Below are 19,722 nucleotides of genomic sequence, written 5' to 3'. Positions count from 1 at the left end.
TGTCCTCCTCAAATCCTTGACACTAAAATTGGAGATGGATAGTAGCTTTAGCTATTGTATTGTGCAGTGTTCATGTGGTGGGAGTAGAAAGTTATTTACATTACATTTATTCATTTAGCTAATGCTTTTATCCAAAGTGACTTACAATAACTATATATGTCAGAGGTCGCACACCAAATACAACACAAACATGCCTTATGGTCACCAAGAAGAAAAAAAAACTTTATTACCCATTTGGAATATTTTACCAGTGTTATGCTCTTGCACATTGCACAAGTGAAATGTTCATAACAGAACTGCCATCATTGGTATTTACAAAGCAATCATATTGGAGATTAGTGCAGTGGAATGTGAAAGGCTTGTGGGCAGGGGGAAGTATTGAGCGTGGCTGACATGCATTGTCTGAAGACTAGAAACAAGCTGAACATGTTTGAGACAGACACTGCTCCGAGCGCCTGAAATATAAACTTAAATCACACGTTAAAGAAAATATTTGTAAAAACTTAACTTAAACCCTATTGAAAATGCTATGAATATATTAAGAATTTAAGGTTATAATGTAGCTGATCTGGATCTCAGACAACTGCAGACAATGACTGATGTGTAACAGATGTGAAAAACAAATTCATCCAAACTCACTAAAATTTAAACGTTAGAACTGCAAAATAGGCACATATGGCAGATAATACACAACTCTGATGTTACAGTAAATGTTCTTTCCACAAGATGGGCCAAAGACAGGAAAACAGTACTATCAAAAAAAGAATTCTCTGTGCAAATCAAAAAGTGGAAAAGAAATAATAAGTGTTATTTGCTCATCACAAAATAGACACCACAAAAGTTGATTAAGTATAGCTTTGCTTTGCAAACTAAGATGAGTCTACTTAATGCTTATGGCCTTTCTCTATTGATTGGCTGGATTTTGCAAGCATTGTGTCAAATGTTGTCAGAGCATGCAGAGGTGAAGGTAAACGCAACAGATAATGGATTTAAACTGTCTTTGTGTCCTAGGGGAAAACCAAAATCAAGCACCCCAAATGAGCAAATATGCACATATTTGATGTAGTTTTCTTCCTTCATAGCAGTGTTGGTTAAAAACTTTGTGAGAAACAGTTGCGGGTTTGTTTTAAAGCAGCCACATACAGCAGACTAGACCTAAACACATGACTCAGTTAAAGCAAAGCATTACACTGACTGAGCATGAGCATAATCCAAGTAAAACAATCAATACCAATCAAAGAAAGTAAAATGTGATTACAAAAAGGAAAACAGGTTTATGCAGAGAGAGTGTCGAGTTGGTTTAGGAAGGGAGCGCAGTCTGAAAGCAGAGTCTGTCAGTTTGGGGTTTTGTTTAAATGCTATAGTTTCCCCCACGTGTCTGGAGGAGGAAACTGTTCTAGACTGCCGCTCTCACTGTGCTCCTGCTCGCCCATGGTGAAGGTTAAACTGTACTGCAGCTGTACTTTCTCCTGCAACACACACAATGAGAGATGTAGATATATAGTTGAACATCCAGAGAGCCTTGGCTGGACAGACTTCCCCGATGTATCTCACTCAGTAGGTCTTCCGACTCATGATAGTGAGATTAGTAGTAGAGAGGCTAACTAAAGCCATTACAGTCCACGTGACTTCCACATTTCACTTGACCAGCGGCAGTGAAATCACTGTGAAATAGTTTTACTTTTATAGAATGCACCTTAGTGTCAAATCTAGCTGTAGCTTGAGATACTGTCACATTTCTTGCTGTGAATGTCAGCTGATTATGCTGCTCTTAATAGACTGCCCTGCTTGAGCAATTCAAGTTAAGTGAAGAATGATTTCTTAATAGTTTATTTTAAAAATGGACCCCCAAAGTGTAGCTAGTTAAATCTTGGCTTACCTTGTTTGGGTTTGCCAGCAGCAGGATCTGTGTGACAGCAGCAGGAGGAAGGATGGGGTTGAAAGCTGGGAGCTCTGTTCCTGATGGAGGCTGCAGCTTCACTGCCATAGACTACAAATGATAAAAGAAAACAAACATCCTTTCTTTACTAAGACAATACATCGCCTGCAGTTGTTCAGTAACACTGTCTTTACAAGATGAACCTTACGTGTATGTACAGCTCTTATAGAGAGCTTTATTTATTTATTTATTTATTTTTTTTACTGCTGACCTTTGGAGCCGTAGTCTGGAAGTTTATGTTGGTGACGGGGACAGGAGCGGATGACAGCATCGAGATGATGACCACCAGCACATCGGGACGAGATGGAGGCGAGTCGCGAGCAAAGTGAAAGAGAACCCGCAGACTGTGTCCGTCAAACACAGTCACAGGTAACAGACTACCTGGAGAGGGAAAGCACAAAGGAGGAGAGCATATCATAAATTTGTCCTTTCAGGCAGGCGAAAGCATGAAGACATCAAGTTCACTTACTGGGCTTAATGGATTCTAGCGGTACAAAAACATCAGTCAGGGTGACTTCTGCAGAAGGAGTCTCAATGCGAGTTGGGGACATATCCAGCAACGTCGCGCCGAGGCTGGGCTGAGAGTTGAGGAGAGGTGCAGGGTGTTCAGTGGCGAAGGTTGGTATGGGGACTGGGGTAACGCTGGACCCAGACTTGCTCTGGAGATCTCTAAGAGTTGGTTTGGACTGCTGCTTGTCCCTTGAAGCAGAAAAACCAACAATTCTATCTTTACTGTACAAATTAAAAAAGCTTAAGAGAAATTTTAGTGCAGTTTTAACATCTGTTAGCTAGACTAGATATTCATTACCGATATCTGCAACTTTATTTCTAGATATCTATAATTACACACCTCACAGTAAGTATTAAAGTACTTTTGCCATTCATATGTATGGTGTTTCTCATTACAGATATCTACAGTTCAGTTGATATCTACAACTTCGTCAAGTGTCTGTTTTCATTGACATCACTGCGGATATCTGTAATTCAGTACTGACTAGTCAGAACGATGTTAAAAGATATCTTGAAGAACAATCCTGGAGAGTCCCAATGCAATTAAGACTGGTCAAAAATTACTTTAAAGATATCTGTAATGTTAATTCCGGAGAGTCAAACACTGCTTGGGTCCGTGTACAACAGATTTTCGTTTTGAAACGTTCCCAATTAGCATTAGTAAATAGGGAAACGAAAAACCCAAAACAAACCGTTTTTTTGTTTTGATATTAACAAATGGAAAACGAAAAAAAAAATCTCGTTATCCGATTTTCTTTGATGTGTTTATAGATAGAAATTGGAAATTCAAATACGAGTGTATACATCTTATTCCTCAATTTTGAATTGGGTTTTTTTGGTGACCCAGAAGCTATGGTAAGCAGTAAGTGGCTTGGGGTGCTATAGCCTATATGCGTGTTTGACAGACTGTTTGTTTGTGGCCATTCACTTTCCTTCAACACAGAGTGGCCGTATGAGGTCACCGAGGTCCGGACCTCAGTAATTATGTAGGCTATGTATGTATTTTCAACAATAAAAGGAATAATAGAAAGATTATATTGGGAGAAACAATTTCTGGTTAAATAAAATTATTCAAATTAAAAACATTGATACATGGTCCACTTAAATTAATGGCATGAGGGTGCAGCTGATTATTAAGCCATTGTTTTGGATGTAGAATTCTGTTTCCTCTGTCTGTCCTTAACTTAGCTCTCCTTATTAGCTAGGCTCCCTACATGCTTGCTAATAACGTCTTTAAGCTGGGTCTCCGACATTGACAGCTTTGTGTTGGGCAGATCTGTGCAGCTGTGAGGGAGAAAGAGAGAGGGACAGGTGAGGGGATGTGCTGAGCGAACACGCTACAGAGCTCTGCAATCAAATACGATTTTAAATAGCCTAGGCCTAGTAAAAAAAATAAATTAAAAAAAATCGCAAATCAATGTGTGGCAGTCAGCATTGATATTGTGGAGGGCCGCCACAAATAAATGAATGTATGGGAAACACTGCTGACAGCAGCCTCTAATCATAGTATAAGTAAACGTTAGACAAAACATTAATACATCAACACAATAATGAAATCACCTGTAAAGTTATAAGGGCCGGTAGAGGTGGGATAAATCTGAGAAAAATCATTAGTTGGGTCGAGTGCGGGTGGATGATTTATGCCTACATGATTATTCAGATAGGCTATCAAAGCTGATCCGCGCATCACACCAATGTAGCTCCTATAATCGTGACAAAACAGTGCAAACAGCTGCTGACATCAAATTAGTAGGCTGCAATATCAACCAGAGCATTCAGCACTAACCTGCTGTATTTTATGTTGCCCTTTAGTAACAATAGTGCACATTATGCAGTCTGTAGCCTACATGTCATTTGCACAGTGTTCCTACCTGTCAATAAGGGGTGCTGCAGCACCCTCCGCACCCCCCTTTACGCTTGTAATTGAGTAATAGGCTATGTTTCCACCTTGCGATGGCCTGAATTAAAACAACACGGTAAGAATGCACAAGTCAAAGATGTGCTTTTTGTAGTCCATCTTCGTAACATTAGATTTGCAACTCCAAATTCCTGACTTTGGGGGAAGGGGGGGGCATAGGCCCACAACCGCTTACCTGGCTGCTTACCATAGCTTCCGTATCTGCAAGGAAAACCAATGCAAAAATTGAGGAATAAGATTTATGCACTCGTATTTGAATTTACATCTATGAACACAAAGAAAATCGGATAACGAGATTTTTCTTCGTTTTCCATTTGTTAATATCAAAATGAAAAAACGGTTTGTTTTGGGTTTTTCGTTTCCCTATTTACTCATGGTAATTGGGAAAGAGCCAGTTTTAGTTTTTTTCCATTTCAAAACGAAAATCTGTTTGCCGCCAAGTACACAGACCTGCTTGCCATAGTTTTGCTGTATTCAAACTTTAAAAAGGTTTCTGCAGGAATTGTTTTTTTTGTTTTTGGTCAGGTTGAAGTAGCAAAGGGAGACAAAACTTCTGAGAAGCATTTTGAGGCATGCAGGCAGCCAAGAGTTAACATAAACAAGAGCCAGAAGTTAAACATGACGAGAAGCCTAGAGGCAGAAAGCTGATCAGTGCCGAGTGCAGTGGCTGTGTTGTAGGAGCGTCTAATGTTTCAAAACTAGACAGAAATCCTTTCCCGACAGTGGCTGCCTGCTACTACACTTATCTAATTTAATTACACATGGTACACCAAGCAGACAAGCATATCAAACTAAAAACTCAACAAAAAGAAAGTAAATATTAGGGCTATCTTGAGGCTGTTTCTCACAGTTTTAGCAGGAATTTGACTGTGTTAGAATAGTGTTAGTTTAATACCATTTGACCTGCAGGCCCTCTGGAGGCAGGGACTGCTGCATCAGTGTCTTTCCCAGGAAGTCCAGCTCGTCCAGGGCCGAGTTCCCAGGGGTGGAACCAGACGAAAGGGGCTGAGAATGGGAGAGGGTGTCTGGACTCAGGAGGAGACTGGGTGCTGCTGGGATGTCTGCATCTATACTGTCAGAGGACTGGAAGTAGAAAGTGAGAGCGTGTAAGGAAAATAGCGGTACAGATGTCTCGATTAAGGAGGAGCTGTTGTGTGCGTTTGACGAATGACATCAGTGTAAATCATACAAACCGCCACTGGATCATTGTAGTCATAATAAAAAATGAATCCTCCCTCTGCTCACCTGGAAGGAGTCCCAGGCTGTGGAGTCCTCAGGCTGTGACGGAGGGTTGGAGGTGTGTGTTCCTTCACTTAAACCTGTGAGATGCACAAAGAGTGGCAGTACTACTTAGAAACTGACTGACACAGCATCAGTGTTTTCTTTCCCTTCATTTTAAAATTCCTAGATAACTCCACACAATGAATATCTTGCACACAACCAGTTCCAACTTTTTGGTGTCTGCCGTGCTGTTACCAAGTGACATGAGCTCATCGTCGAGGAGACTAATTCCCATCTCTTGCGAGGGGGCGTTGAGGCTGTCTGTCGGTGTGGGAAACTCTGGGAAGGACGGAGGCGACTGTGGGGATGTGTCCAGTCCTGACAGATCAAGCAGTGCCGTCCCTCCTGTTAGAAATGGATTCAAGCCAGTTCATTTCAAACCGACCATAAACAAAAACTAGGAACTTCTGAATCTACAAATGTTTCTGCATTACACATTTTTGCAGACGCCAACTCTAAAACTATTAAGCACTCTTCATGCGTTTCTGCGCTCAGTGCTTCACCCACCTGTTTGTTTGTGTGTGTTTAATGTGTTGTTGCCGTTCACTATCTCCCCCTTCACCTGCTGTTTGTACAGGTTGATGACGTGAGTCAGGCTGTCGTTGGCCTGCAGGATCTCCGCTGTGGAAAAACATTAGAAAATGCTCCTTATTGTTTTCACAGTGTTGATATCCGTCAGAACTGGTGTTGGTGTGGAACTTTCTCCTGCTGGGCAGCAGGGTGGACTAGATGTTATAAAGTAGGAAAGTAGGCAGTACTGGATATCAAATATCTCTGCAGGACAAAGGCAGTAAAGACACCCAATTTGTTTGTGAAGAGCAGCATGCTGTGTGGTAACAATGAAACACTGGGTTATGTTTCCTACATTTATATTTTGGGCGTGTCTCTGGTGCTCTCATCAGAAATAAAGAAGGAAGCCTGAGTTCAGTATCATGTTGGAGGACTCGACTACAGAAACAGACAACAGTTGAATGATGTGGCAAATTAACATTGTGGGCTTGTCTTTTGCTCTGCCTGAGCTACAAATTTTTTTTGCCATTTTTTTCCCTTTTACATGATATTTAATGGCAGCGGAATAAAACAAAAACGCTCACCGAGAGCCTCATCGTTGTCCTCTGTATCACTTGCCAGTCTGAACAGTGTAGGTCTCATTTTCTCACAGCGCTGGTACAGGTCCTAAGCCACACAAAACATGTTAAATACCTGAAATCAATTTTCTTATTTAACGCTACATTATAGTTGTGTATGCACTGAACATTTCTTATCTGATTAAAAGCATCTGTCTTTCAGTTCACCTGCAGGAGTTCAGCGTTGCTCTGATTGCTAGCGGTGCTGTCGTAGTCCTGCAGAAGCTGGCTCAGCAGAGTGACGCTCTCCTTCACCTCCTGAATGGCGTTCACCCGCTTCGACACCTTCTCTGCTCGCTTCTGATCCTAAAAACAGACGAGACAAATACAATAACGCAACAGTAGAAAAACAAAACATAGCTAAAGGACAGAGAGAGGCTATTAGAAAAGAGCAAAGAGCAGCTCCCATTACCCCTGAAAGCAGGACACCTCATCATTCCTGCTGAATCACTGCCAGTGACACACAACCCCCCAGTCAACCAACCAATTTCCTCATTCAGTTTATGTTCCTGCCATGAGTGCGGCACTCTGGTATTTTACTCATTTTCTTTAAGTCACACACACAACTATATATGCAGCACTAGACAGTGGTGGTGCACGTTTAACAGAGAAGTGTGATTTTGAAAAAGAGAAGGAAAGAGGCTTACCTCTTGGACCATTTCTTTGATGAGCTTGTTGGCGGCTTTGAGGTCCTCAGGGTGTGAGCTATTCAACAGGCGAGACAGCATCTGACAAGCACACAGCCAGAGTTCATATGGTGGAAAATGAGCAAACTGGCTTCATAAATCCCAAAAGCGTGCACAGTGGGTGAGAAACTTGCTCAGATCACATTTGTTTTGGAAAGAATCTCACTTTTGACTTTTCCTCATCCTCAAAAATGGTGTTCTTGGGTCTGGGTGGAGGGAGGTTCAGTAATTTGTCAGGTGGAAGCTCTGGGTCTTGTTTGATAATACCTGATTTACAAACACAAAATATGAACAAGCCAAGCAAATGATTATTTATCACTGTAGTTATTAGTTTCCTCAGTCCTTATTAATTGTTATCTTAAAATGGACTTTGGCTACAACCTCAGTGCCTTCTAACAACTTCAGGAGTTCGAACTTTCTTTCACCTGATGGCAGATAGCCTCTTACCTTGTTTCTTCAGCATCTGATAGGCATCTGAGATCTTGGCCTCATCAGGTAACCCCAAAGTCCAGCTATAGATCAACTCCAAAACCTTCTTTTTGACTGGCTCTGGTGACCGCGAGCCCAGGTACTGAGTGGGGGATTAAGGACAACAACAAAGTGATTTACACACAACATGACGTGTAAAAATAAATAATAACCTGTCTGAAAAACACAGACACACTCAGAGAGACACTCAGAAAGCCTTACCTTTGGAGAAACTACTTTGATGAGTTCATTGAGAAAACGGAACTTGCCCACTTCACTGTGAAACCTTTTCCCGCAGTTTTTCATACATGTCTCCAGAACCTGGAAAAGAAATACAAATAAAACGAAATCTGAAAACAGCAACACCATGCTCCAAAACATATGCCTCTTCAAATGATAATACATATTTAGAGAAAGAGTTATGGTGAATTAAGGCTTTGAGGACTCATTACATTACATTATATTCCTCAGGAACAGGCTCATTTGAAAACCTGTCATCATCTACTAAATCGGATTTAGAGTTTGGTGCATACGGGTTTTGGGGAGCCCACGGAAAATTCTGGATGAAACCTGCCAAAAGTTGTAATCTTATAGCAGTAAAAGAGCTTTCATTTAGAAAATGTACAAGCCAAAAAGGGAACAAAAGTAAATATTCTGTAGCAGAGTCTTAATAGAGTAGAGACTCAAAAAAATGTGCACCGAGTACAGAGACAGCTACTTCAGACTAACAGATCCTGGTTCAGATCTGAACTCACCAACAGGGCCTGCATGGCCTCCCACTCCTGTGGAGACTGGATCTTGTGGGCCAGGAGCCTGGTGGCCAGCTGAGGTCTGTAACACAGGTCACAAACAATACTGAATGTCCAGAGCACTGCACGCAGCCGTTGAGGGCAAGTGAGCGAATGCAAGCGGGGTTTCTTGTTTCCTTCTTTTTACTGTATCATATAACACTGATATTAACCCCATAATGATTTCTAAAATAATTTGAGAATGACTGATGAAAAAAGACAAGTCTGTTTAATTTCCTATTTTTGTGCAGCCCAACAGACATTTTTTTAATTATCTTTACAGGCCTATTGTTCACAGAGAGAAGTTGCAAAATGATGGTTATGAATACGTATGTTAATTGACATTCACTCCCACAGCTGGGGTCTCCAGGATAATAAACTTGAACCAGCACCAACCACACCATAATTAAAAAAGGGTTGTTACGATGTCCTCCTACCCCTCCAAATCATTGTTGAGCTGGTCACAGAAGGCATGGATACTGTTCCAGTCTGTGTCTCTGTTGAGTGGGTTTGTGGCTCTGTCTGAAACGTCAGCAAAGTCAGACAACAGAGGTGACAGATGTTACTTCAACTCTTCTGCATTATAGCATATTACAATACAACAGCCTCCAAAATCACCTTCAAATTTAATTAAACCTCTCTCTTCAGCATTTTCAACAGATAAGATAGATTGGTCCCACACTTTGTATGCAACACCAACATTATAAAAATCGTTAACCTGTACTGTGCAATTATACATTTTTCCTCTAAACTACGTCTTGCTGCGACCTGTGCAATGTTCCATATCAATCGCATCTGTATGTAAAAGGTGTAGCGCATATATATATATATTTCCCTTTTTTAATCTTTTCCTGAGGGTAGTATTTATTGCAACGTTTGTTCTGTCTGCCTTTTTTTGTTTCCGTTTGTATTTATTTTAGCTAGTAGTAACGTTAGCTAATAAATTGACATGTGTGCATGTTATTAATTTACCCTATTAGATACAAAAAATTGAGTAAGCATCATTATTCATAGTCTGAATATCTTCACATTATAGGCAGAGATGCTGAGTGGGAAAAAAAGTTAATCACATACAAAACTTTAAATAAGCACGTAAGAAGGCCAAGAGGCATCCCGAGTGACTCCATGATGAAGTCCCTGCCACATAACCCCAGCATGCCACCGTGCAGGTGCTAGCACAGTGGAACCTAAGCTAGCTTGCTGTCGGCGGTCGCAGTGTGTCACTGTGTCGTCTACAACTTTCTCACGAGGCCGTAGATTTGCCCAAACCATAACCTAACCTATTTTTAACCTGTGGCTAAAAATAAGGCTCCTTTGATCTTGATCGCCTGCTACCTAGTTGAGCTACCGTGCCGTAAAGCTAAAGCTCCGCCTGGCTGTGTTGTGTGTTGACAGCTGGCTGGCACAGCAGCTCCGGAACTCGGTTAGCATCCTGGATGTGACGGCAGGGTCCCCTCTGCCGGGACACGCGCTGCTGTCAGCTCATCCACAACAACTCGCGGATAATAATGTGCGAGTGTCCGGCTCTCCAGATGACACTGGCTCGGTAGAACAAGTTTAAAATACTCAACTGATTCGAGACTCCAAACTCTCCGCATCGGGCGGCGTAGCCATCACTGCTAGATTTATCTCGTGTGTCGTTCTCGCGAGGGATGCAGACGGGCACGTAGAAGCAGGAGAGACGCAGAACTGGAGTGCATAGAAAGGACATTTAAAAATTAAAAACACAATACATTTGTATGATATTTGTATGATAATTACCGTTCTGCCTTATTGTGTGCCTAAAATGTTTTTATATGCACATATAAACTAAAATCTAGAAATTACTTCAAGGTGTACAATAAATGCTAATAATAAAATATTGTTATCTTTTCAACTAAAGTCTTCACTACAGTTGCCATAAAGTTCATCCTAATTAGTTGAGTATGAGTTTAATATGCCAAGTTAACGCCAATATCTATGAAAACATCACCAAGTATCGCATTTATAGTCACACATGAGATTTAGAAGTGTACATTTGAATGGGAATAACCCTTCTAACAATCGATTTCTATGATGAGCTGCGTAAAGGAAGAAAATCGGAGAAAACAGAACCATACCGGAAGTAGAATTTCTTTCAAATTAAAGCAGACGCACAAACATATATACAGTATATATATGAAGACATTTAAACCAGAGACAAAGGACATTCACCTTGGTTTTATCACTTCATAACATGTCGTTTAGTCCCTTATTTTTTTTGCAAGACTCGAAAGGTTAATGCCGTTATAATTTTATTTAACTTGTTTGACCGGAAGTACTTTTTAGAACAATAGCTGACTTAACCTTCCTGAAATGACAAGTGCATGTGTCCAAATGTTATAAAATAACATTGAAGGCTAAAACTGAATATTCTGAAATCTTTTAACACACTTGTGATCTGTTTCTTGATCAAAAATAGCAAGAACTGGGGGATGGATTAAAATTAGCAAATGGCCTGTTGTAATGAAGCTATAATACCTCAAAGTTTTGATTAAAAAACCCCCTACAATAATAGTTTATATTTTGCTGGAAAAAAGCATGTCAAGTCTGCATCCGAGAAATAAGCTTGTAATTAGAAACCTCGCCTTCCTAATTATAGGGAGGCAGCAGCTCTGTGTCTCCCTCCAGCGGCAACTATTGTGCATTTCACTGAAGGTGGAGGACAACAAGGAGGACGACAGCAAGTAACGGGAATTGATTTGATTTGTTTTACATGCCTTCTATCAAATCGGCCACGAGTCATCAGAGCACTGCAGATGTTTGGACGACTGTTCCCTACATTCAGAATCTCGTTGGTGGTTTGTAGTGAAAAGTGACATTGTGTTGCGTGAGGGAAACCGTTTGAGACTTTAGTTGTGGCTAGATGCACCGAAATAATGTAGCCTGCTCTCTTTACATGCGCAGACACCTTCGTTTTTATTTGACAATGCAACATAACAGTGGGGGAAATATATGACTTCCTTCCTTCCTGTCGCTTCACCAACTCGATACACACGTTTGGTCGCAGGTTTTCTGCAACAACAAAAAAAGTTGCTGCAAGGGTTAGATAGATATCGTTTCCTGTTTTCCTCCACAAGCCATACCTGCCCAGCGTTATTTGGTTTCCTCTAACTTTGAAAGGGCCATGTATACCCAGCCCACATGTCAGACCTCGCACAAGAGATGGCAACAGCGAAGGCTCTACAACAGTGGTGCCGCCTCACATGCGCCTGTTACCCCGATGTGGAAATAAAGAACATGTCAACCTCATTCAGAGACGGGCTCGCGTTTTGTGCCATCATCCACAAACACCGGCCTGACTTGATGTAAGTAGACCAGTAGCTTCAGAGAGCTGTGCAAACTCATGCTGAGCCTGATGGACAAGAACAGTGAGGTGCATTATTCCTGTAGTGGCCTTGGCTAAATCTATTGGTGCATGACGAGGATATTTCTAACATTGTAAACATATCCTCATCTGTTTTGGGGGTCTTGTCTTGAGATTTCATTGTTTTCTTGACTGGGGCTGCTCCAGAGTGACTAACGTGCTGTCTTATCTGGAGCAGAGCAAGATTTGCACACGATGTCTGTGGCTAATCTGCTCTCCTTTGCTTAATCTCTCTCTGTCTCTCTTCTTAACCTTTTCTTGTCCAGTTTAATGGGATTAGTTTTTAAATACCTTTTTTACTACATACAGTGACTGCATCTTGCTGGCACAGTGTTTTATGTGTGTGTTTAACTGCTATTCACTAACAGGCAATTGCTTTGTTTGTGATTTTGTCTTTTCATCATCATTTAATCAGTCGCTCCATTTTCCTTACATTCCTCCAGAGATTTCAGCTCCCTCTCCAAAGATAATGTTTATCAAAATAACAAACTGGTGAGTCATTTTCATCTACCTTTACACACAAGCCACATTGCAAGCATGTCCCTCCCACCTCAGTGTTTGGGGTTTATTTACCATGGCCAACAGAAATGTTGTAAAAGAAAAAAACCTCTGGGTAATTTGCATTTATGTAACTCCTTTTTTAACACTGGTCTACCTTCATTCTCTGTTAATCTTTTCTGCTCTGTAGGCATTTGAGATTGCAGAAACGAAGTTGGGTATCCCTGCTTTGCTGGATGCAAACGACATGGTTTCCACCATGGTGCCTGATTGTTTGAGCGTCATCACCTACCTTTCCCGGTACTACTACTTCTTCAACAGGAAGACTTACGGTGTGTTGTGTATAATCTCTCTTTTCTGTTTTAGACATCTATATTGATGCTTTTATTCATAGTTATTGGCAGAAAATCAGCAAGCAGAGGTTTATTGCTTGTTTAAAGGCACTTCATCAATGTAAATGATTACTGAAGAACACAAAGGTTTCTAGGATTATATCTGTGATGTTTTGGGTTCTTAAGAAGATATACAAGTTCATACCCCTCAAGCAATCAGCTGTAAGTTGCGGTGGACTGCTATATTTTACTCTTCACATCATGTGAAAGAAATCTTCAGACAGCCTCCACCTTTCCTCTACTCAAAGCAAGACACACACTTTTTCATCTTAAAGTTCTCGTTTGCCAAACTGTGCTCCATTTGCATGTCTTCTCTTGACTTTGCAGCAGGCCTTGCCAGCTTGAGGTCATCACATGTCACTGTCTTAAACAATCGCACAAAGAGTAAAACTCCTGATGGTCTGAAACCCCAGAAGGTAATTGCTCACAATCATTTTAACGCACATATACTCCCAGTGTGAACACATCTGTCGTCTCGTGCTCTTTATCACCTCAGCTGCTGGGTTAACAGTCCTGGTTGCTCGTTTCTCTCCTCTGCTCAGAGATCGACTGATCTGGAAACCAGCAGAGAACATCGTTTGTCCAACGCAAAGCCACAAACGGTGTGTAATCTGTGTTTTAAGCCTGTCCACCTCATACAGAGACATTTGATTGACGGAAAGCTCTACCATCGCAGCTGTTTCAGGTAACAGCACAGTTCACAAGGTAACAGCAGCTCAGTTTGTTTCTGCTTCTGTTAGGATCCAGATTTATCCAGACTGTGTGTAGATATGGTTGAGACACACTGCAGTTCACAAATAAGAATGCGTTTCAAATGTGTTTCAAGTGACCACTGTGGTCCTATCTGATATCACTTATGATTATAAGTAAAATAATCTATATCTGAGGTCAGCTTGAAAGGAAAAATAACTGTTTTTCTGTTATTTATCAGTGCTGGTCAGTTTTGGGATTCTCTTTTTTTTTTTTCCTGTTAATATGGGTTAAGGACACTTTTGCAGCAGATGTGTTTGTCTTTCAGGTGCAATGTGTGCCGCAATACTCTTTTACCTGGGTCTTACACACAAGGAGGTGATGCATGCTCCTTGATCTGCACTCACCACATAACAAACAGTAAAAGTTCTCATGTTGACCTCAGTCAGCAAATTGGATCGACTCAGAATCAGCCCAGATGTAAGTTTCAGGCAGGTTATTTTTCTCTTGGTGGATTGGCTGTCTCCAGTGTCCCTCATTACACTACGAACACAGAGTCACAGGACAGAATGGTTTGTAAAACAACAGAGACGGAGGGAAAAGAAAGGCAGGAGAGGAGCAGAGAGGTAAAGAAGCCAGCACCTCCTCATCTTCCCACACCCACAAGTGTTAAAGACAGGACCGTTAAAGGAGCCGGAAAAACTGGACCTGCACCCATTCTGGCGGACGGCAAGATACAACAGGAAGCGACAAAGACCCAAGAGCAGTCTGAGCACTCACCGTGTGCGCAAATGACAGAAGGAGGTAGTCGGCCAGTTCCAGCACCCAGGCGAAAGTTGGACTCTTCTATAGTCCCTGTTCCTGCACCCAGGACCAGAACCTCCCAGACTGCAGGTAAATAGGCACTGTATTATTTTACTGGAGCAGCTCAGTTTGTGTTTTAATTACTCTGTATGTACACTCACGTAAAGGATTATTAGGAACACCATACTAATACTGTGTTTGACCCCCTTTCGCCTTCAGAACTGCCTTAATTCTACGTGGCATTGATTCAACAAGGTGCTGAAAGCATTCTTTAGAAATGTTGAGAGCCCATATTGATAGGATAGCATCTTGCAGTTGATGGAGATTTGTGGGATGCACATCCAGGGCACGAAGCTCCCGTTCCACCACATCCCAAAGATGCTCTATTGGGTTGAGATCTGGTCACTGTGGGGGCCATTTTAGTACAGTGAACTACAGTGAAACCAATTTGAAATGATTGGAGCTTTGTGACATGGTGCATTATCCTGCTGGAAGTAGCCATCAGAGGATGGGTACATGGTGGCCATAAAGGGATGGACATGGTCAGAAACAATGCTCAGGTAGGCCATGGCATTTAAACCATGCCCAATTGGCACTAAGGGGCCTGAAGTGTGCCAAGAAAACATCCCCCACACCATTACACCACCACCACCAGCCTGCACAGTGGTAACAAGGCATGATGGATCCATGTTCTCATTCTGTTTACGCCAAATTCTGATTCTACCATCTGAATGTCTCAACAGAAATCGAGACTCATCAGACCAGGCAACATTTTTCCAGTCTTCAACTGTCCAATTTTGGTGAGCTCTTGCAAAAACCTTTTCCTATTTGTAGTGGAGATGAGTGGTACCCGGTGGGGTCTTCTGCTGTTGTAGCCCACCCGCCTCAAGGTTGTGCATGTTGTGGCTTCACAAATGCTTTGCTGCATACCTCGGTTGTAACGAGTGGTTATTTCAGTCAAAGTTGCTCTTCTATCAGCTTGAATCAGTCGGCCCATTCTCCTCTGACCTCTAGCATCAACAAGGCATTTTCGCCCACAGGACTGCCGCATACTGGATGTTTTTCCCTTTTCACACCATTCTTTGTAAACCCTAGAAATGGTTGTGCGTGAAAATCCCAGTAACTGAGCAGATTGTGAAATACTCAGACCGGCCCGTCTGGCACCAACAACCATGCCACGCTCAAAATTGCTTAAATCACCTTTCTTTCCCATTCTGACCTTCAGTTTGGAGTTCAGGAGATTGTCTTGACCAGGACCACACCCCTAAATGCATTGAAGCAACTGCCATGTGATTGGTTGATTAGATAATTGCATTAATGAGAAATTGAACAGGTGTTCCTAATAATCCTTTAGGTGAGTGTATGTTGATGCTAAGTCCGTGGCCATCTCTTCTCGTTTATGACCGAGTGAAAAAAGTTAGCAAATTAATTTTTGTTTTTCTCTCTGCAGACAGTTCATCCTACCAAAATAAATGTGTAGTCAATTCCTCTCACATGTAAGTGTACAGAAAGAGTCTGTTCTCTGCTTCCTTAGCCAGAAACCTCAAGCTCGCTCCTGTATTTCTCTTAAATATGTTATATTTTCAAAATTTTCTTTTTTCTCATTTTACCGCTCTTACCTTTTTACTACAACTTTATTAAATATTGAGAATAATCAGAACAATTATATAACATTTGAATACATCGTTTTCATATTTTCCAACCAAAACCAAGTCTAAATGTTGGCTAAATCCTAAACATCATATAAAAGTAGCATTATAAAATACAATGATAATAATAGGAAATAATGACCATTTTCCTCTTAAGTTCTTCTTCACTTGTGGTGTCATCTCTTATTTTCCCCCTTGTAGCACCAGCCCAACCAGTGGTAGCCCTAAAGTGAAAACCAACCATCCATGGCTGGCCATCATTCATCCCGGACCCTGGACACAGCTGCCTCCAGCTCCAGCTCCAGTACCCACTCCTCGATCCAAATCTGTCTCTAACCTGCGGATGTCATGGAACGCACCCAGAGTTCCTCCTCCCAATCCATTCGGAGAGGATGTGGATGAGGACACTCAAGAAGAGAGCACTAAACCTGAGCCTGCAGACCAAATCAAAGCCTCAGTGGCAGCTGTTCGTTCAGGGAATGGTGGCAGTCTGACAGATAAATCAAGGGACGCAGCTACTGGTATCTCAGATGTGGATGAAACGGGAAATTCAGTACTGGATGTGACTAAAGCAGCAGCAGGGCCGCATGCCACTTCAGATGAAGCACAGAGTCACACTTTACCTAGGAGTCTTTCTGTGCCAGCTTTCTGTGCCACATTTGCCAAATGTGACTTGACAGAGGCAAATAAATGTGATCAGGTCACGCCATGTCAAAGTAAGGTATGAATAAAGATAATGACTAACTAATAATGATTATATCTAATATGAATATTTTCTTCTGCAGTCACAGACTCGTAACGTAGTCACAATATGTTCTTGTCCAAAAAGTGTGTTTTTATTTTTATTTTATGGAATGCTAATGCTATGTGAACACATCGCATCAGGTTAACTGAAGTTATATTACAGTTTATTTATATGTGTGTGTGTGTGTGTGTGTGTGTGTGTGTGTAAATTATCCTACAATTTTAAATGTTCTTTTTATTTTTTAGATAACCTGCAAAGAAAATCCTTTTGATAGAAACCCTGCAATGCCCAAATCAAAAACTTTCCAGTCCCTCCCATCTAGACGGGCACCTGCTCCTGGACATGGCTTCCCACTCATCAAGAGGAAGGTAATGACTCAAAAGGAAACTAGCAATAAAATAAGTCAATAAATGTTTATACTAATGGCATATTGACACATTGCTGGCCCAAAAAAACTGGACTTTTATATTTGCCGTTATCATCTTTATCCTTAATAGAAGGATTTGATGCATTATTAACTTGATACGTTTGAAATGCAGTGATTCTTTTAGCCCTCATTACAAGGTTCAGTCATCAGGGAGTACATGTAAATTGTTCAGGTGTAGATTCATCCTTAGTTTTGCAGAAATCATGCATAGCATCTTTGTGAGTGAGATATTACTGAGTTTTATGACTTCTATGTTGCTTGACAGGTGCAGGCGGACCAGAATGTTTCTACAGAAGACCTGCAGGCGGAGATGGGAGAACTGGATAGACATTTGGAGGCACTGGAACAAAGAGGAGTCGAGTTGGAGAAGAATCTGAGAGACTGCAAGAATGGTTCCCCAAATAGTTTCTACTGGTTCTAGACCAAATCACTGTTGCACAATTCAGTGTGTGTAAATACTAACCGGGTAATAGTGTTTATATCTCTGGCCGCTCCTTTTTATTTCAGATAAAGAGGAGGAAAAAATGCTTATGGAGTGGTTCTCTCTTATCCATGAGAGACACGTTCTGGTGTGCAGAGATACAGAGCTGGTTTATCTGTAAGTAGATAAGTGAGAAGATGTTTGCTTATATGTGCCGTTCATTTTTCATTTCAGATTGCAGTTTACGCTACAGCAAAAAGGTTATGTGAGCGTTGCGATGGGTGGTTTTTTGAATTTTACACGCATTTTGTGTTGTGCCTTTGCCCCAGGACAAAGCAGCAGAGATTAGAGGAAAGACAGGCAGATGTGGAGTACGAGCTCAGATGTCTCCTTATTAAACCCGGTCAGTGTGGTACTGTGTGCATCACTTTGTCCCTTTTTGTAGCTTGCATATGTAACAATAATAACAATTATTTATCTCAAATACCAGGGGCATCACTGGGGGGAAACTCTGGAATGATTCAGCAATCAATCCTTAAACCAGAGGCCTATATAATTATATAATCAATATGCGCAACATTTTTACAATCAGTCCTAAACATACCACTTTTCTGATCTGGGTATGAAGAGCTTATCGTTTAAAATCACAAACACACTATATATGATATTCTTGTGGAAAGATACAAGTTGGTTCTTAACATAAGACACAGACACGAATAAGGATTCTTCTAAAAGCAAATTGTTCCTGGGTTTTAAATTGTTCTGTGAAGTTTTGTCTTCTGACCAGAAACTGCCTTTGTGTATAAAAGGGAGCAACAAATAAATCAGAAACCTCACAGACACAGTTTCCTGAATGTGGTGAAGGTGATGCAGTACAAAGGAGTGATTTGCAGTGCTCTGCTTTGTTTAACGTTACACACACTGTCGTCTTCACATTCAGAGAGTGACTGGAGTTCAGAGGATCGAGGTCGAGAGCAGCAGCTGATGAAAGAGCTGGTCACCATCATCGAACAAAGGAACCAGATCATCAGCAGCTTGGACCAGGACAGGCAGAGGTGCACAAAAAATAAAAACACGTGGCTTTCACATCCATAGATTTCATGTTGAAAATTACAAGTGCAACTGTGTTTCTCTGATTAGGGAAAGAGAAGAAGATATACTTTTGGAATCCATGATGAAGAACAAAGGTGAGAAAATTTCAAAATGCCCCACTTAAAATAACCTTTTACATACTGTTGTGTGCCATCTGCTGTGCACATCTTGTTCTTTTCTGTGGTTATGAAGAAAGCAGAGCAATATTAGCCTTGGATTCTCTGAAACACATTAATGCTCTAAAAAACACTAATGCTTGCTTACAAAAATGTGTATATCTACATATATCTCCTCAGAGTTCCAGAAAGAGGGACTAAAAGAGCTAAAGAAGTCAAAAGGAAAGTTCAATCCCACAAAGGTATTTAAGATGCTGAACCATAAAGCAGAGGGCACCAAAGACTCCAAGGACAAAAAGTGCTGAAGTATCATAACTGCAGAAACTCTGACAACAAATTCATGTATACTTTGACATGATAAAGATAATGAAACCGTTGTGGAAAAGTGGAAGAGGATCATAATATGAAACAATTTGTTCATTTTATTGTTATATTTATGTTTCTTTTTATTTTATTACATACTTGTATTCATTGAAGTATGCAATAAATATTTATTTGGAAATGTTTATGTCTTGTCTATGGGAAGAATTGAAATGTTATTAATACATTTTAGTTTCTTGAGAAGTTATCTTCTATGGTGGAAAAACAAGCTTTACCAGAGGAGATGTTATTTACATGATCTGTTTTATTGGTTCTCTAATTATTAGTTTTTAAAAAAACCTGGAGAGTAGGGCTTTGAAATTCTCCATGAGCTGAAAAGGTGATTCAGATTTGTGATGCAATAACTTTATCCTGGCTGTATAATCTCTCTTTATGTGGAATCGATCCAGACACGAACATTTTCAA

The 19,722-nt window shown here is 40.9% G+C and overlaps 2 protein-coding genes across 6 annotated transcripts; one reads left to right on the top strand and one right to left on the bottom strand.

Annotated features, from left to right (window-relative positions):
• Positions 1–193: 193 nt before the first annotated feature.
• LOC119884562 (ADP-ribosylation factor-binding protein GGA1-like) lies at positions 194–10,364 on the bottom strand. Of its 2 annotated transcripts, none has more exons than XM_038694950.1 (17): positions 10,289–10,364; positions 9,155–9,239; positions 8,685–8,760; positions 8,152–8,250; positions 7,909–8,032; positions 7,628–7,728; positions 7,423–7,503; positions 6,944–7,081; positions 6,743–6,824; positions 6,156–6,269; positions 5,844–5,993; positions 5,613–5,686; positions 5,263–5,450; positions 2,409–2,638; positions 2,151–2,320; positions 1,880–1,990; positions 194–1,469 (listed from the first exon to the last, which is right to left on the bottom strand). In XM_038694950.1, the coding sequence occupies exons 1-17, from the start codon at positions 10,329–10,331 to the stop codon at positions 1,359–1,361; spliced, it is 1,977 nt and encodes a 658-aa protein (XP_038550878.1). In that variant the 5' UTR covers positions 10,332–10,364; the 3' UTR covers positions 194–1,358. The 2 variants fall into 2 exon arrangements, with proteins under 2 accessions (XP_038550878.1, XP_038550886.1); XM_038694958.1 differs by lacking the exon at positions 10,289–10,364 and adding an exon at positions 9,792–9,810.
• A 1,020-nt stretch (positions 10,365–11,384) lies between these two features.
• On the top strand, positions 11,385–19,442 carry LOC119884533 (MICAL-like protein 1). 4 transcript variants are annotated; one of them, XM_038694928.1, is made up of 16 exons: positions 11,385–12,043; positions 12,546–12,594; positions 12,791–12,932; positions 13,323–13,408; positions 13,535–13,677; positions 14,011–14,576; positions 15,230–15,286; positions 15,937–15,982; positions 16,337–16,856; positions 17,126–17,248; positions 17,573–17,699; positions 17,815–17,905; positions 18,058–18,131; positions 18,669–18,783; positions 18,869–18,915; positions 19,117–19,442. In XM_038694928.1, the coding sequence occupies exons 1-16, from the start codon at positions 11,880–11,882 to the stop codon at positions 19,239–19,241; spliced, it is 2,475 nt and encodes an 824-aa protein (XP_038550856.1). In that variant the 5' UTR covers positions 11,385–11,879; the 3' UTR covers positions 19,242–19,442. The 4 variants fall into 4 exon arrangements, with proteins under 4 accessions (XP_038550856.1, XP_038550847.1, XP_038550862.1 ...); XM_038694919.1 differs by having other exon boundaries at positions 11,386–12,043; positions 13,320–13,408; XM_038694934.1 differs by lacking the exon at positions 15,230–15,286 and having other exon boundaries at positions 11,387–12,043; positions 13,320–13,408.
• The last annotated feature ends 280 nt before the right edge of the window (positions 19,443–19,722 follow it).

Source organism: Micropterus salmoides, unplaced genomic scaffold (assembly GCF_014851395.1).
Source record: "Micropterus salmoides isolate LMB-PRFRI ecotype aquatic unplaced genomic scaffold, ASM1485139v1 Ms_hic_scaffold_10, whole genome shotgun sequence".
NCBI classification, from domain to species: domain Eukaryota; kingdom Metazoa; phylum Chordata; class Actinopteri; order Centrarchiformes; family Centrarchidae; genus Micropterus; species Micropterus salmoides.
This window is presented reverse-complemented; position numbering and strand designations above follow the sequence as displayed.

Bases quoted from the DNA above. Each gene is read 5' to 3' on its own strand.
- LOC119884562 (XM_038694950.1), bottom strand. From the start codon at position 10,331: ATGGCTACGCCGCCCGATGCGGAGAGTTTGGAGTCTCGAATCA. The intron at 7,082-7,422 runs GTAAGCCTCTTT...GTCTGTTTTTAG, and splicing joins TCAAAGAAATGGTCCAAGAG to GATCAGAAGCGAGCAGAGAA. The intron at 2,321-2,408 runs GTAAGTGAACTT...TTCCCTCTCCAG, and splicing joins GCTAGAATCCATTAAGCCCA to GTAGTCTGTTACCTGTGACT.
- LOC119884533 (XM_038694919.1), top strand. From the start codon at position 11,880: ATGTCAGACCTCGCACAAGAGATGGCAACAGCGAAGGCTCTACAACAG. The intron at 16,857-17,125 runs GTATGAATAAAG...TTTATTTTTTAG, and splicing joins TCACGCCATGTCAAAGTAAG to ATAACCTGCAAAGAAAATCC. The intron at 18,132-18,668 runs GTCAGTGTGGTA...CTTCACATTCAG, and splicing joins ATGTCTCCTTATTAAACCCG to AGAGTGACTGGAGTTCAGAG.